The sequence below is a fragment of the Anoplophora glabripennis genome, unplaced genomic scaffold, assembly GCF_000390285.2.
Source record: "Anoplophora glabripennis isolate ALB-LARVAE unplaced genomic scaffold, Agla_2.0 scaffold94, whole genome shotgun sequence".
Classification (NCBI taxonomy): domain Eukaryota; kingdom Metazoa; phylum Arthropoda; class Insecta; order Coleoptera; family Cerambycidae; genus Anoplophora; species Anoplophora glabripennis.
This window is the reverse complement of record NW_019416228.1, coordinates 1,020,365-1,035,881: the sequence shown is the minus strand read 5'-3', so window position 1 is coordinate 1,035,881 and position 15,517 is coordinate 1,020,365. Positions and strand designations below refer to the sequence as shown.

The window sequence follows — 15,517 nt, the reverse complement described above, 5'->3', positions numbered from 1 at the left end:
ATTTACTACTCATAATAAGCTATGTTCTGTGCGAGAAAATTTTTTTTTTCAGTCATAATTGGTGAAGAATTTGAAGGGGAAGTGGTTGTTTTTCTACCCAACTTCTACGCCACTGGAAAAAGTACGGTTTTGAGACGCCCATTTGAACCGCCAATGTTTTCTACACAAAAAAGTACTCTTGGTCATAAGCTTTAAAGTTGACCGTTTTCGAGAAAAAACTACTTTTATGTTGAAAAACATGGTCAATTTTTTGAAATAAAATTTTTTTACTAATTAAACAAAATTTATTTAATCGTTAGAACAAGTAACAAAACCAAATGTTAACTTCATAGTTGCAAAATTTAAAAAAAACAAATCGTACACAGTTAAATTAAATGTTGGAAATGTCCTCCGTTAGCTTCAATGCACGCAGCAATTCTTCGACGCATTGACTGTCTAACACGCAAGAAAATTTCCGGAGTGTTCCGAATTATGTCGCAAGATGCAACAATACGTTCTCTTAATTGATCAACATTTTCAACGGGAGTAGCGTAGACTAGGGTTTTGAGATGGCCCCAAAAGAAAAAATCTAAACAATTAAGTTCGGGAGATCGCGGGGGCCAAGGGTGGGGACCTCCTCGACCGATCCAACGGTCTTGGTATTCGTCGTCCAAGTATTGGCGAGCAACCAAACTAAAGTGGGCCGGAGCTCTATCATGCATAAAGTACATGTTTTCTCTTACTTGAAGCGGTACATCTTCCAGCAGTTCCGGCAGTACTTCTTCTAGAAATTGTCGATAATCTGCACCGTTTAATCTGTTCGGTAAAAAATGTGGGCCTATCAAATGATCACCGACGATGCCAGCCCAAACATTCACAGAAAATTGTTGCTGATGATTGCCTTCTGCAATTTCATGTGGATTTTCTTCAGCCCATATGTGGTTATTGTGAAAATTGAAAATACCATCTCTCGAGAAAGATGCTTCATCGGTAAACATAACTTCGGCTCCAAACTGAGACATGACATTTTCCCATAGTCGTTGGTGAATGAGTTGAAACAAGTTATGATGTGGTACTTGGCGATCACGATGTCTTTCTTGATACAACCGCCTTGCTTCTGCCGAATTACCGTTCGCCATTCCGTAAAGGTAATGCATTTCGCACATTTCAGCGTTTGTGTAATTCATTTTTACTTTTGTAATACAAATTGACTTTTCGCAGGTACAAACTAATTGTTATTTTGACAGGAGGTAGCTTTTGTTTTAAAATTTAAAGCCTACTTGATAAAAAAAATTATAATACATTTAGTAAAATAAAAATTTTATTTAAAAAAATTGACCATGTTTTTCAACATAAAAGTAGATTTTTCTCGAAAACGGTCAACTTAAGAGCTTATGACCAAGAGTACAGTTTTTGTGTAGAAAACATTGGCGGTTCAAATGGGCGTCTCAAAACCGTACTTTTTCCAGTGGCGTAGAAGTTGGGGAGAAAAACACCCACTTCCCCTTCAAAATCTTCACCAATTATGACTTTGAAAAAATTTTTTTCTCGCACAGAACATAGCTTATTATGAGTAGTAAATGCTTACAAAAGCTGTTTTCTGTACGATAAACGGTTCCGGAGATATTCGCAAAAAACGAAATTTTTTTTACAATTTCAACACCCTGTATCTCGAAAATTGTGCATTTTAGAGGGTAAGTTAATACAAGCTTTTTTTCAAATTTTTGGACGAGCTATCACATCCTGAAGTCCTGCGCATATATTATGAAACACCCTGTATAGAGCATCCTATTAAAAAAAATTTCGGTAATGTTAGAGGTTTGTCATTGAAATGGCTCAAAAAATATAAAATATTTTGACCCTGTTTCAGAGATTTTTTTAAATTTCAACTAGAAAAAAAAAGGATCTTGTTCCATCATTTTGGGGACACAGTACCTATTCGTATGTTACTGCAATAAAGCTGGAATATGTAGAAGGAACAATACGTTTTAAAAATTTATTTTTTCACTAATGCTACTATAAAAACTGTTAGAGATCACTTAATTTACCGCTTGTTAATTATTTATATCTAAAGATACATATCTAAGTTTACAGCATTGCAGTGTAATAAAGCATAGCGTACTTAATGTTCAAATAATATACAATATCAAATCAAAATTGTTTTATTTCACGCTTCCGTAAGTTTCTATGTAAATTATAACAACAATGGTGAAAGTGAGTAGTCATAGTAGAAATTAAGAAAAATCCCCCGAAGCTTCCTAATTTACTAATATCGAAAACAGTAGCATATAAAATAATTTTGTTTTACTTCAAAAATTTTGTATTCATTAAAAGTATAGAATGTTTCTATTTCTTTTTGTCTCATGTTTCGACACCAAAATCATTCACGACGAGTCAGTATACATTTACAAGTGTTGTGGTTTCTTAGTGAGCTACATTAAATTTTAAAATTGTGCATATTCGATTACCTGGTATTTCTAAGGTCCCAGTGTCCACGAACCATAATCTGTCGCATTTATCCACCGCTACCCTGTACACTGAAACGAAATTCTCACCAGTTCCACTAGTGTCGGAATACAAATTTTTATCCCAGTTGGGGTACGGAATTAAGGGAACATTATGTTTATTCGGGCTGTTTAGAGGTACGTAATTTAAAGTTGACGGGACTCCCAGTCGTCTTCTTGGTACGGTGATAAAGAGTTTGTTTTGCCATACGTTGGAACCCATCGGAATGTTGTTCTCTGAAAAAGTGTGAAACGTGACCATCAATAGTTATTTACAGCACGAAGAAGTTAATAGAGACTTGTTTTATACAAGGTCGAAATGATTACAAGGTCGAGAATGTTATTCTTCCATAATTAAATGTAATGCATTGTTTAAGCGTTTATGTTGTACATTTTTTTTTATTAGATACTAATATTTTAAATTAGCCACTCGTCAAATGAATTGTCTGACATTATTAGTGTGTGGCAAAATTTATCTTTTTTCTCTGTTTGTTTATTTTGCTAACTGTGAAAAAAATAAAAAATAGTCAAATAAACCCTTATGCCAAAAAGGTCCGTCACAGGTAATTTTTATTAAACAATTTTTGCGTCACATTAAAAAAGCAGATAAATTAAGATATACAGGGTAGCCCATCGAAAACGTACCGCAAGGCATTACAGGGTAGTAATGAACTTTTCGGCAAAATCCAAAAACAGGTCAAATTTGTTTCTGAGGGGGACAACTTTTGGCTCAAAAAGCATACCAAAATCTTCAACCCCCTAAGTGGGGGTGCTATCCCCTAAATTTTTTCAAATGGGAATGGGGGTCAAGTGGGGGGTCATTAGAAAGGGCTTTTAATTCTCTATACATCGATTCTTACTTTTTGAAAATCGATCCATTATTTTAGAAAATATGCAGCTTTGAAAATACGAACAATATTTTTGACGAGAAATGCGAAAATCGATTTAATTTTACTTCAAAACTTACGGTATTAGCTTGGTAAATTCCTTCAAAAGAATTCGCTGTTTTTTTTTCTGATTTGCGAATTCTTTAGCCTGATTTTGGTGAGCAAAAAATTGTCCGCTTTTTGTTTCGTATTTAGATAGGCCACAAGAAGTTGCTAGATAACTGTCTTGTGACTTGTAGTTGAAGAGTACCAATACTGCCGAGTCTTTTAAATTGATTAATTATGGTGTACTCAATTCCAGAAAGAGTAGAAATTATTGAGCTTTTTTTCAAAAACAATGAATGCGGAAATCGGGTCGCCGAACTGTTCAACCAACGGCATCCTGAGAAACATGCGTCTGGAAAAATTGTTCGCGAATTGGTGGCCAAATTTCGCGAAACTGGCTCCGTTCATAACAAAAAGAGGCAGGTTGAAAATCCGGTACTAAATGAACCTACGGAAATAGCGGTATTGGGGCAAGTGGCAATGGATAGTACGCTGAGTACAATGCAATTGGCTACTGCGACAGGAGTGAGTCGTACAAGTGTCCAACGAATATTAAAAAAATACAAATTCCATCCTTATAAGATTCGGCTAGTGCAAGAGCTAAATGAAGACGATTTTGATCGTCGTTTGCAATTTTGCGAAATAATGACTGAACGAGCGATAAACGATAATTTCCTCTTTAATGTGTGTTTTTCGGACGAGTGTACGTTCTTCTTGAATGGTTTAGTGAATCGCCATAATTGTCGTTACTGGGCTGATACCAATCCAAGGATTTTCCATGAGACACACTCCCAACACCCCCAGAAGTTGAATGTATGGGCAGGTATTTTTGGAAATTCCATTGTAGGTCCTTTTTTCCTTCCTGGAAATTTGACAGGCGATATGTACTTGGATTTACTACAAAATGTCATCGACCCAGCTCTAACAAATATCATAGAGGACGACCCTGCTTACAATGAACACGAACTGATTTTCCAGCAAGACGGAGCTCCTCCACATTACTCGCTCAATGTGCGCAATTACCTAAATGAGACGTTTCCAGGACGCTGGATAGGACGAAGAGGTGCAATTGAGTGGCCCCCTCGGTCACCCGACTTAAATCCTTTAGATTTCTTTCTCTGGGGGCACATTAAAAGCAAAGTTTACAGCACTCCACCTGATACCTTGGAAGATCTGCGAGGACGAATCATTAATGTATGTCGCGAAGTAACACCGCAAGTGCTCCAGAATGTTCGACAACGGTTTGAAGACAACCTGTATCATTGTATGCAAGTTGGCGGACAACATTTTCAGCATTTACTTGACTAATACCGTAAGTTTTGAAGTAAAATTAAATCGATTTTCGCATTTCTCGTCAAAAATATTGTTCGTATTTTCAAAGCTGCATATTTTCTAAAATAATGAATCGATTTTCAAAAAGTAAGAATCGATGTATAGAGAATTAAAAGCCCTTTCTAATGACCCCCCACTTGACCCCCATTCCCATTTGAAAAAATTTAGGGGATAGCACCCCCACTTAGGGGGTTGAAGATTTTGGTATGCTTTTTGAGCCAAAAGTTGTCCCCCTCAGAAACAAATTTGACCTGTTTTTGGATTTTGCCGAAAAGTTCTTTACTACCCTATAATGCCTTGCGGTACGTTTTCGATGGGCTACCCTGTATACATATTACTATATTCTTTTTTTTTCAAAATTGGAAACGTCTAATTTAAAAGGAAAATAATACCCTTAAAATAATAAGAAACCGATTATTTGTCAAATCGTGAAATATGTGTCCAATTACTGTTAAATTAAATTCTTATTATTAGTTCACCTATTACAAGTAAATAATAATAGAGCAAACATAATATACAGGGTGTCCGGTAAATAATGGATAACCTTTTAACCGTGGATGGAGAACCCTAAGGTCGTTCAGAAAATCGACTTTTGTTTTAGTACAAAATCCCTTCGGTTTTCAGTTATTTCGTTTTTTTTTAGAAATTTCCGCCATAGGTTACTTTATTGATTACTACGGCCACAAGAGAACGTATTATCTTTCAGTTATTTTTCGTAATATTCTTGAATCGTGTTATCATCCAGATGCTTATCAGAATGTTTAACTAGCAATAGTAGTTTTTGTTTAAAAAAATCTTAAACTTAAATTTTACGTTAGTCAGAGATACAACCGAAAGCTCCGAAGGGCATTCATAAGAAGGTGTAGAGCCTGCATCAGGGAAGGTAGCAGGCAATTTGAATATTTACTGTAATTTATAAATAAACTTAAGTAGTAACTGAAAGATAATACGTTCTCTTGTGGCCGTAATGACCAATAAAGTAACCTATGGCGGAAATTTCGAAAAAGAAAACTAAATAAATGAAAAACGGAGGAACTTTGTACTGAGACAAAAGTCGATTTTCTAAACGAACTTAGGGTCCCCCATCCACGGTTAAAAAAGGTTATCCATTATTTATCGGACACCCAATATAATGTCTCTAGCTATGGAGGTACATAAAAAAATCAATTTAAACTATAAAATCTGATTAGAAAAACGTCTTTGCTAGCTTCGACAATGAAAACAGGTTTTTTCAGTGTGAGATTTTTGGTTAGGCAAAAATAGTTTAATAAAAATAACTCTACTGATTCCTTTTTGTGGCAAAATTTTTCACAGATAGTAAAATACTTTATAAAGAGAGAATATATATCTACTTATACAGGGTAGCCCATCGAAAACGTACCGCAAGGCATTACAGGGTAGTAAAGAACTTTTCGGCAAAATCCAAAAACAGGTCAAATTTGTTTCTGAGGGGGACAACTTTTGGCTCAAAAAGCATACCAAAATATTCAACCCCCTAAGTGGGGGTGCTATCCCCTAAATTTTTTCAAATGGGAATGGGGGTCAAGTGGGGGGGTCATTAGAAAGGGCTTTTAATTCTCTATACATCGATTCTTACTTTTTGAAAATCGATTCATTATTTTAGAAAATATGCAGCTTTGAAAATACGAACAATATTTTTGACGAGAAATGCGAAAATCGATTTAATTTTACTTCAAAACTTACGGTATTAGTCAAGTAAATGCTGAAAATGTTGTCCGCCAACTTGCATACAATGATACAGGTTGTCTTCAAACCGTTGTCGAACATTCTGGAGCACTTGCGGTGTTACTTCGCGACATACATTAATGATTCGTCCTCGCAGATCTTCCAAGGTATCAGGTGGAGTGCTGTAAACTTTGCTTTTAATGTGCCCCCAGAGAAAGAAATCTAAAGGATTTAAGTCGGGTGACCGAGGGGGCCACTCAATTGCACCTCTTCGTCCTATCCAGCGTCCTGGAAACGTCTCATTTAGGTAATTGCGCACATTGAGCGAGTAATGTGGAGGAGCTCCGTCTTGCTGGAAAATCAGTTCGTGTTCATTGTAAGCAGGGTCGTCCTCTATGATATTTGTTAGAGCTGGGTCGATGACATTTTGTAGTAAATCCAAGTACATATCGCCTGTCAAATTTCCAGGAAGGAAAAAAGGACCTACAATGGAATTTCCAAAAATACCTGCCCATACATTCAACTTCTGGGGGTGTTGGGAGTGTGTCTCATGGAAAATCCTTGGATTGGTATCAGCCCAGTAACGACAATTATGGCGATTCACTAAACCATTCAAGAAGAACGTACACTCGTCCGAAAAACACACATTAAAGAGGAAATTATCGTTTATCGCTCGTTCAGTCATTATTTCGCAAAATTGCAAACGACGATCAAAATCGTCTTCATTTAGCTCTTGCACTAGCCGAATCTTATAAGGATGGAATTTGTATTTTTTTAATATTCGTTGGACACTTGTACGACTCACTCCTGTCGCAGTAGCCAATTGCATTGTACTCAGCGTACTATCCATTGCCACTTGCCCCAATACCGCTATTTCCGTAGGTTCATTTAGTACCGGATTTTCAACCTGCCTCTTTTTGTTATGAACGGAGCCAGTTTCGCGAAATTTGGCCACCAATTCGCGAACAATTTTTCCAGACGCATGTTTCTCAGGATGCCGTTGGTTGAACAGTTCGGCGACCCGATTTCCGCATTCATTGTTTTTGAAAAAAAGCTCAATAATTTCTACTCTTTCTGGAATTGAGTACACCATAATTAATCAATTTAAAAGACTCGGCAGTATTGGTACTCTTCAACTACAAGTCACAAGACAGTTATCTAGCAACTTCTTGTGGCCTATCTAAATACGAAACAAAAAGCGGACAATTTTTTGCTCACCAAAATCAGGCTAAAGAATTCGCAAATCAGAAAAAAAAAAGGCGAATTCTTTTGAAGGAATTTACCAAGCTAATACCGTAAGTTTTGAAGTAAAATTAAATCGATTTTCGCATTTCTCGTCAAAAATATTGTTCGTATTTTCAAAGCTGCATATTTTCTAAAATAATGGATCGATCTTCAAAAAGTAAGAATCGATGTATAGAGAATTAAAAGGCCTTTCTAATGACCCCCCACTTGACCCCATTCCCATTTTAAAAAATTTGGGGGATGGCACCCCCACTTAGGGGGTTGAAGATTTTGCTATGCTTTTTGCGCCAAAAGCTGTCCCCCTCAGAAGCAAACTTTATCTGTTTTTGGATTTTGCCGAAAAGTTCAGTACTACCTTGTAATGCCTTGCGGTACGTTTTCGATGGGCTACCCTGTATATTAGGATGCTTCATTTGAAACGTATTTTTTTTTCGCTCCATTGACATTGGAAAAAAAATCTCACCAAATTTCAGCTCTTTATTTTAATTTGATTTTAAAATTTTCCTATTCATTTGACACGTAAACGGTTATTTTTTTTAATTATCTATACCTCAACTGCATTTCACGCTATTTTGTTGTCCATATGTGATAATTATGGAGAATCTTTGTTCTTTGAAAGTGCTCATAGTAGAATCTATGTGATTTGAACGGTTCCTCTGCTAAAAATTGTTAAAGTTAATTTTTATCCAAATTTTATTCTTTCATAAATGCAAAAATTTACAGAAAAAACGTAAATGACTTTTATAGGAAATTAAATTTCTATAAGAAAGGTCTAAGCTTAGATCTTAGACTGAGGACCTTTTTTCTAGAAATTTAATTACCTGGACCTTTTTATAGAAATTTCTTTCGTGAAGCAATCTAGGAATAAGGTGTTTGCTCCCAAATTCTATGAGATTTTCATCAAGGTACTCAATTATGCCCTTGGATTTGATCTTGACCTTGACCGTCAAGGTCACTTGAAGGTCCACTACAGAAATCGACCCTGATGACTTCTACAAATGTTTTTAAGTATGTTCGGGACCACAGATCGGAGAAAATTTCCTTGCAAAATTAGTGCCAATATTGTGTCAACGTCAAAGCAACATTGAACTCGCTGTGACCTTGACCTGTGCAAAGCCAAAGTTGAGAAAGTTGAGATCACATCCGGACGTAAAAATTAGAGGGTCTTATCTAAAATTATGAAGTTGACCTTCAATTGACCTTCAAGGTCACGGTAAAAGTCAAATTCAAAGTCAACATTTGCTTTCTCCCAATGAACTTTCATTTAGGCCATCTTGAATCGGAGATTTCACTAACGAGATATTCACGTATATCGATTAAAATGGGACACGTGGTACAGGATATAGTTTCATCATTCATTGTGAGTTTTGATAATTATTTAATTATTATCATCAGGGAATATATTTACCTAATAACCACATAAATAGTTTATAACTATGAGTAGGTAATTACTATTTTTATAAGAAACGTGAGTATAGTCATATCTGTCTAATGTATTATGGTAATTTTGTTACGTAACAATACATTTCGTAGAAACAACAGTAACGTTATATCAGAAGAGTTATGGAAAAAGTTAGTTATATTTTACCGAATAAATAAAATGCTGAGACAGAGAAAAAAAAAATTATATCTTAGCAACAAAAGTATTCACTTTTTAATCCTACGAGCTAAAGTTTTAATCCTTATATTAGATTAAAAGTATTAATTCAAAGCACAAATTACATAATTATTAAATGGGGGATTTCGGTTGGAGAAAAGATAGCATGTTTTATCCGGATTAAAAGTGCCTTTTTTGTCTTGCAATTTTGCATCCGTTCAGCTACACTATGCTTCGCCTCGCAAATACAAAATTTGCTCTCTAAAAAAGTAATCCTAATATAACAATATAGGTACTATTGGCTTGCAAATGAACCATTATATTATGTTATCAATAAAATTAAACATGAAACAGAAAGAATATACTTTTTTGTTATTGTTTTAAAATATTTGCACTAGAAAATACTTAATTAACAAATAATAGAAATGAAGCAATAAAAATACTTTCTTTGCGTGAAGTTCAGATTAACTAAAAAGGTTATATTAAAATGTAAATAAAATAACTACATGATGATCCTGTAGTCAAAATTCATGAAAATGAAATTTTTGGGCGACACTGGTCCAAATAGTTTCCTAAATTTGGTTGAAAGATGTAGGTATATCTTTTTCATAGTATTTTTAGGCGTTGAATACGATGCCAATAGTAAAATTTACTCATGACTTCGATATTTCTCAGAAAATATTTGGATGAAAACTACCCCAAAATATGGGGCCAAAGTTGATTTTTTACTAAATTTTGTCCAAATATATCTTTCGTAGTATTTTGAGGTGCTGAATACGATACCATTAGTAAAATTTATTTATGACCTCGATATATCTAAAAAAATCCACTATTTGACTGAAAACTGGCCAAAATACTACGACAAATTTTAAGAAAAAATCAGTTTCGACTCAAATTAGGGCCAGATTTCACGCAAATAGTGAATTTTCCGAGAACTATCGAGATCACGGGTAAATTTTTCCAATGGCATTGTATACTACGAAAATGATATATCTGGAATTTAAGAAAAAAATCTGTTTTGACCCACATTTGGGCCAGCTTTCACTTAAATACTGGATTTTCTGAGAAATATTGAGGTCATGGATATTTTTTAAATTATATATCTAGACAAAAATTAGTTTCAATCAGTTTTGACCCATATTTGGACCGGTTTCTTCCAATAATTTCAATTTTCTCCGCACGCACCCAGTATCTGGGATTTTGGTTCCCCGTCGAATTGGTTGCAACTAATTTTTTTCTATAGTATTTGACCTTCGGATAAAAAATTTTCAGGAGCACAACGCCCAAAAAAGCCTCCTAGAAGGTCTGGCAGTTGACGAGAGTTTGGATATATTTCAACATATGTTATTTCGCACGAGCTGCATCACCATACTTGATTATGGTAAACAATGGTATTTGGGGGTGCTGATTACAAATCCAAGGTCAGCTAACCTCCATCATATTAGATTCAAGGTCATCTCAAGGTCAAATTGTGAAAAAACCATTAGAAAAATGTGAAACAGTAGGTACATAGGTTTTTGAGGTCACTGAATACGAATATCGGGTTCCCATATACTGGATGCGTGGTCTCTTGTAGTGAAGTAATGAATTTTTGATTAGCAGATCGTGATCAGCGGATGGAGTTCCTTTCGGAAACGATATGTGGCTCTCCAGGGTTTGGATTTTTTTTGTGTAGCTGTGGGTGATTCATTCTTATGTATTATACATTCATAACTACTTCTCTACGTTAAAAGCAAACACCGTCCAAACAAGATTGAGAATCCAGTTTTGAGAAAATATACAAATATGTAAAATTATGGACATTTGGCGTCCTGCAGTAAGTCTTGATAAGACGCAGGGCATTTGATGAAAAAATTGCTAAAGTAGTGAACGTCCACCGAAATTCAGGAGTTGACAACTCTACTCTGGCAGAGAAATTGAGATTTCATGCAACTATGGTTTAAAACTCCTGTCGATACTGACCCAAAGAAGAATTATTTTCGCAAGACAAATAGTCGAGAGGATACGAATATACACTGTAGATTTATAAGCAAATGTCGCGAAATGCTCCATTTTTGAGAGATAGTGTCTTCAGTATATTTTTACAAGTAGGTTAATTTGGTGTATAGCTTTAGTTTTTGTTTATCCAGAAATGTTTGAACATACACCGTGTCCACCTAGTGCGCGTAAGACCAATATCTAGGTTAATAAAAGATATAACTTAATTTTTTTTCTACAGAGTTGCCTACTTTCCCGAGCTGCACAAAATGAAAATATATTTGCATATACAGGGTGTTCAGTTTTCCTGGACCAACTTAATTTTTTTAAATGGAAACATATATTTTTTATAGCATTATCGAATTTACGTAAAAAATTAACGGGACTTTGTGTTATGATTCCTATTAAAATATTGATAGTTTTCGAGATAATCGACTTTTAATTTTTTTTTTATGTTTTGTCACTTCTACTAGTTGACATAATTATGATTGTATGACAGCTAGAAATTATTTTTTTTCAGGAACTGTAGAGTGAAGATGGCTCTTTCTAAAAACGTATCAAAAGTTGACCTACGATATACAGGGGGCAAAAAAATCGTGCCAAATCTGATAATTTAAAATTTGAAAAATCTCGACTTTTTCAAATACCCTGTGTTTTATGATTTCATGAGATGCCTTTCTGTAGACCATACAATTTTTTAATAGCTTTCCCTATACCTAAGTTGCATAGTTTTTGCAAAAAAACCCATTTTTATGTAAAATACTTACCGGATTTGCGCCCGTTCCTTTGTCGGGAAAAATATTGTAAGGGTATTTATTTTTATTAAATTTATTAGTTGTCTAGCTACACTATTTAAAATAAAAAATAATAACTGAAAAATTTAGATATTTGAGTTTAATAAGTAAGGCTTTATGGAAAGTTACCATTTATCTGTAAATAAAATCAAAAATTCATAAAATCGCTACAAGTTATTAAGAATTAGCAAAATATGGGAAATGTTTGCTAGCAGCACGTATTTACAAAGCAAATAATCCAAGTTTACAGAGATTCCCACTGTTTTGAAAATGTAAAGGAAAGGTTTGAATGAACAGCAAATGCGAATTATGAGAAAACTACCAGGAGATATGAAAGTAACAACGATAATTTAGTTTAAAGTTGTGGCGTCTGTTGTTGAAAATTCAAATATTAGTGCCAGGAAATTAGTAGTAACCTTGGAGTTTTCAAAAGTTTGACAAATAAAATATTGAAGAAGTTTCATCCGTATCATATTGAAAATCAAGCACTGTTACCGTAGTTAGGAAAGTTATTAGTGAAATTGGAGATTAAAAAATTTGGATGAATAGAATTTTGAAAAGGAATACTCACAGTCGCAAGCTAACTTAAAATAAATACCCTTACAATATTTTCCCGACAAAGGAACGGGCGCAAATCCGGTATTTTACATAAAAATGTTTTTTTTTGCAAAAACTACGCAAGTTAGGTATAGAGAAAGCTATTAAAAAATGGTAGGGTCTACAGAAAGACATCTAATGAAATCATAAAACACAGGGTGTTCTATTTCAAAAAGTCGAGATTTTTCAAATTTTAAATTATCAGGTTTGGCATGATTTGTTTTGCCCCCTGTATATCACAGGTCAACTTTTGATACGTTTTTTGAAAGAGCCATTTTCAGTCTACCGTTCCTGAAAAAAAATAATTTCTAGCTGTCATACAATCATAATTATGTCAACTACTAGAAGTGACGAAACATAAGAAAAAAAATGAAAAGTCGATTATCTCGAAAACTATAAATATTTTAATAGGGATCATAACACAAAGTCCCGTTATTTTTTTTTGTATACAACGGCTCAGTTTCGGAGTTGGACTTACTAATTTTCGAACGTTATCTCCCAAGATATTTCTAGTCCGTTCTCGAGATAAATAATAAAATATCACACCATGTATTGTGATGTACTGTTAAAAGTGTCATGATGTCAGGCTATTTTTAATATAAAAGTAACAATTCAAAGTATCACTTTACCTACGAATAAAATGAAATATTATTTACATGGCTTTCCTTATCTCTTTTTACAATTTGAAATAGACCATGTATTTTCATTAATTTTTAACATAATGAACTTTCATATAAGGAAACCAACCTGTGTAAATTCTATTTAAGTAAGTGTATGTATATTACAAGATAAATAAGTGTTCAGAATGTAAAGCAAAAATAAGTAATGTAAAAGGAAAAATTAAAAAATATTTCCCGGTTTTCTAAATTTTTACGCTTAATCCCATTGTGCGCTTATTAATTTTTGTTCTGGAAAAGAAAATACTCTAATTTTGTTTTTGTCAATGAATATAATTTTCAGTGAACGCGAATATGAAACCCAAAGTCCGAGGAATAATATCGCAAATTTCGTTTTTGGACCAAAATTACATCAGTATTGGTAACTATATATATACTCATGTGTAAGAGGTACCTTTTTCAGTGACGCCAAAATTCCTAGTATTGAGAAAAATATTACAAAATTCTTAAAAACATCTTACATAAATACCTTTTACATAGAATGAACATGACAACTCGTTACATAAAAGTAAATTACTTTTGAGTCATAACATAGAATACTGAATTTATTACCAAATCGATAGTCAATATCTCCAGGTCCATTTTTATTTTCATCACTAGGCTGTGAATTTTCTGGGTTTTCATTGTTAGTCGACCCCTCAAAGAGAATGGCGTCTGGTGTAGGTCTGTTTCCCTTGTAAGACCTGGTTTCAGTGTTCACTTGTCTCCTGGATCTCTGCCCATTGCGCCAAGCGTAGCTGATCCTAGTCCAGGTAAATTCCTCTTTGAGTCCCGCACTAGATACCAAGGATAGTACAACGGAAATAACGCAACACTCGAGTAATCTCATCTTAGCACTGAACTTCGATATACCGTCGATGTCATCGGACTAAAGTAAACAAGCTGGAGATGTAAAATTCTGTTTAAATATAGTCTACAGTGGCGGCGCCGGCGTGGCTAATTTTTATAACACGCGGGAAAAAATAAAACAAGCAGGAATACGAGAACCCAATTTCGATATTTGTTTAAGTAGATTATGTAAATTTATTAAAGACTTCACGTAGGTACTTTCATTCAATTTTTAAGACAATAGAAAATTCCTGCTGATTTAAAAAAAATATCAAACTTTTTGTATACGTATAACTATTTAATAGGAGATGACACTAACAATAAGAAAAATATTAATTAAATCAATTATTTGTATTTGATAAGATATCTTTGGAGTTTATAAGGCATTTATTTGAATCAAAATACAAAATATTTAGTTCTTAAGAATAATTTAAAGAGCTAAATTAAATTACAATGTTTTCCGAGCACATTTACTTAAATATTTCTTGAAAAGCGCATTTAATTAACATTCGTACCTTTTTTATTATCGTAAAAATTACCTTCATTGTCACTATTAAATACATTTTTTAATTAATATTTATTTAAGTACGGTAAAAATCGGGTATATACTGGGTGTACGGAAAAATGTGATCTCTCGAGTGCAGATAGAACATGAAAAAATAAGATGATAGGTTCCTATAAAATTTTTTTCGTACAGTCCCTCCCTACGGAGATATGTGTCTGAAAAACGCCGCTGGAAATAGGTTTTTCTTGAATAACTTTTAAAGTACTTAATATTTTCATAAAAATTTTATGTGATGGACACTAAGGACCCTCTTAAAATTGTATTCTTGAGACATATTTAGCCTTTTTAGTTTACCAGGGTCAGGCTAAGCTTTAAAACGTAATGCCTAAATTTTTAACACCCTGTATGACAAAGACTTTAAAATAATAAATCTGGGTAGCTTCAACCTTAGACTAAACAAATGTACTCTTGTTTATTGTCGATAAAATGAACCGTTTACGAGAAAAAGAATAATAAACGAATTCTTGTTTTATTTTTAATAAAAAGGGCCATGATTTCTATCTTTTTTTCTCGCCAACAAAGTGACATCGCTGACACATTGATCCTTTACTTCGTTATTAATTTACCGAATTTTGGATTTCGTGGTGAATTTAATTGTGAATTAATTCGAAATATGAAGTATACGTTTATGCAGATATGCATCTCGTACGAGTATGGTCTTAGGTCTTGCAATGCTTTACAAGCCAGAATGTTATATCAGGACAGATTTCCTAATCGTGCTCTGCCAAACCAGAAGTTGGCCAACGTCTAAGGGAGAATGGTGGGCAATTCCAGTTAATAAGGTAATACATATTATTGACTTTC

General features: G+C 34.0%; 1 protein-coding gene across 1 annotated transcript in view; it reads right to left on the bottom strand.

Moving 5' to 3' along the window:
• The window catches only part of LOC108903528 (L-dopachrome tautomerase yellow-f2-like), a 30,767-nt gene extending 16,587 nt beyond the window's left edge, over positions 1-14,180 (bottom strand). The window contains exons 1-2 of the mRNA XM_018705747.1: positions 13,873-14,180; positions 2,448-2,720 (exon numbers count right to left, since the gene is read on the bottom strand). Of these exons, the coding sequence (XP_018561263.1) occupies positions 2,448-2,720; positions 13,873-14,149 (550 nt within the window). The 5' untranslated portion in view covers positions 14,150-14,180. The remainder of the gene's footprint in view (positions 1-2,447; positions 2,721-13,872) is intronic.
• Positions 14,181-15,517: the final 1,337 nt, after the last annotated feature.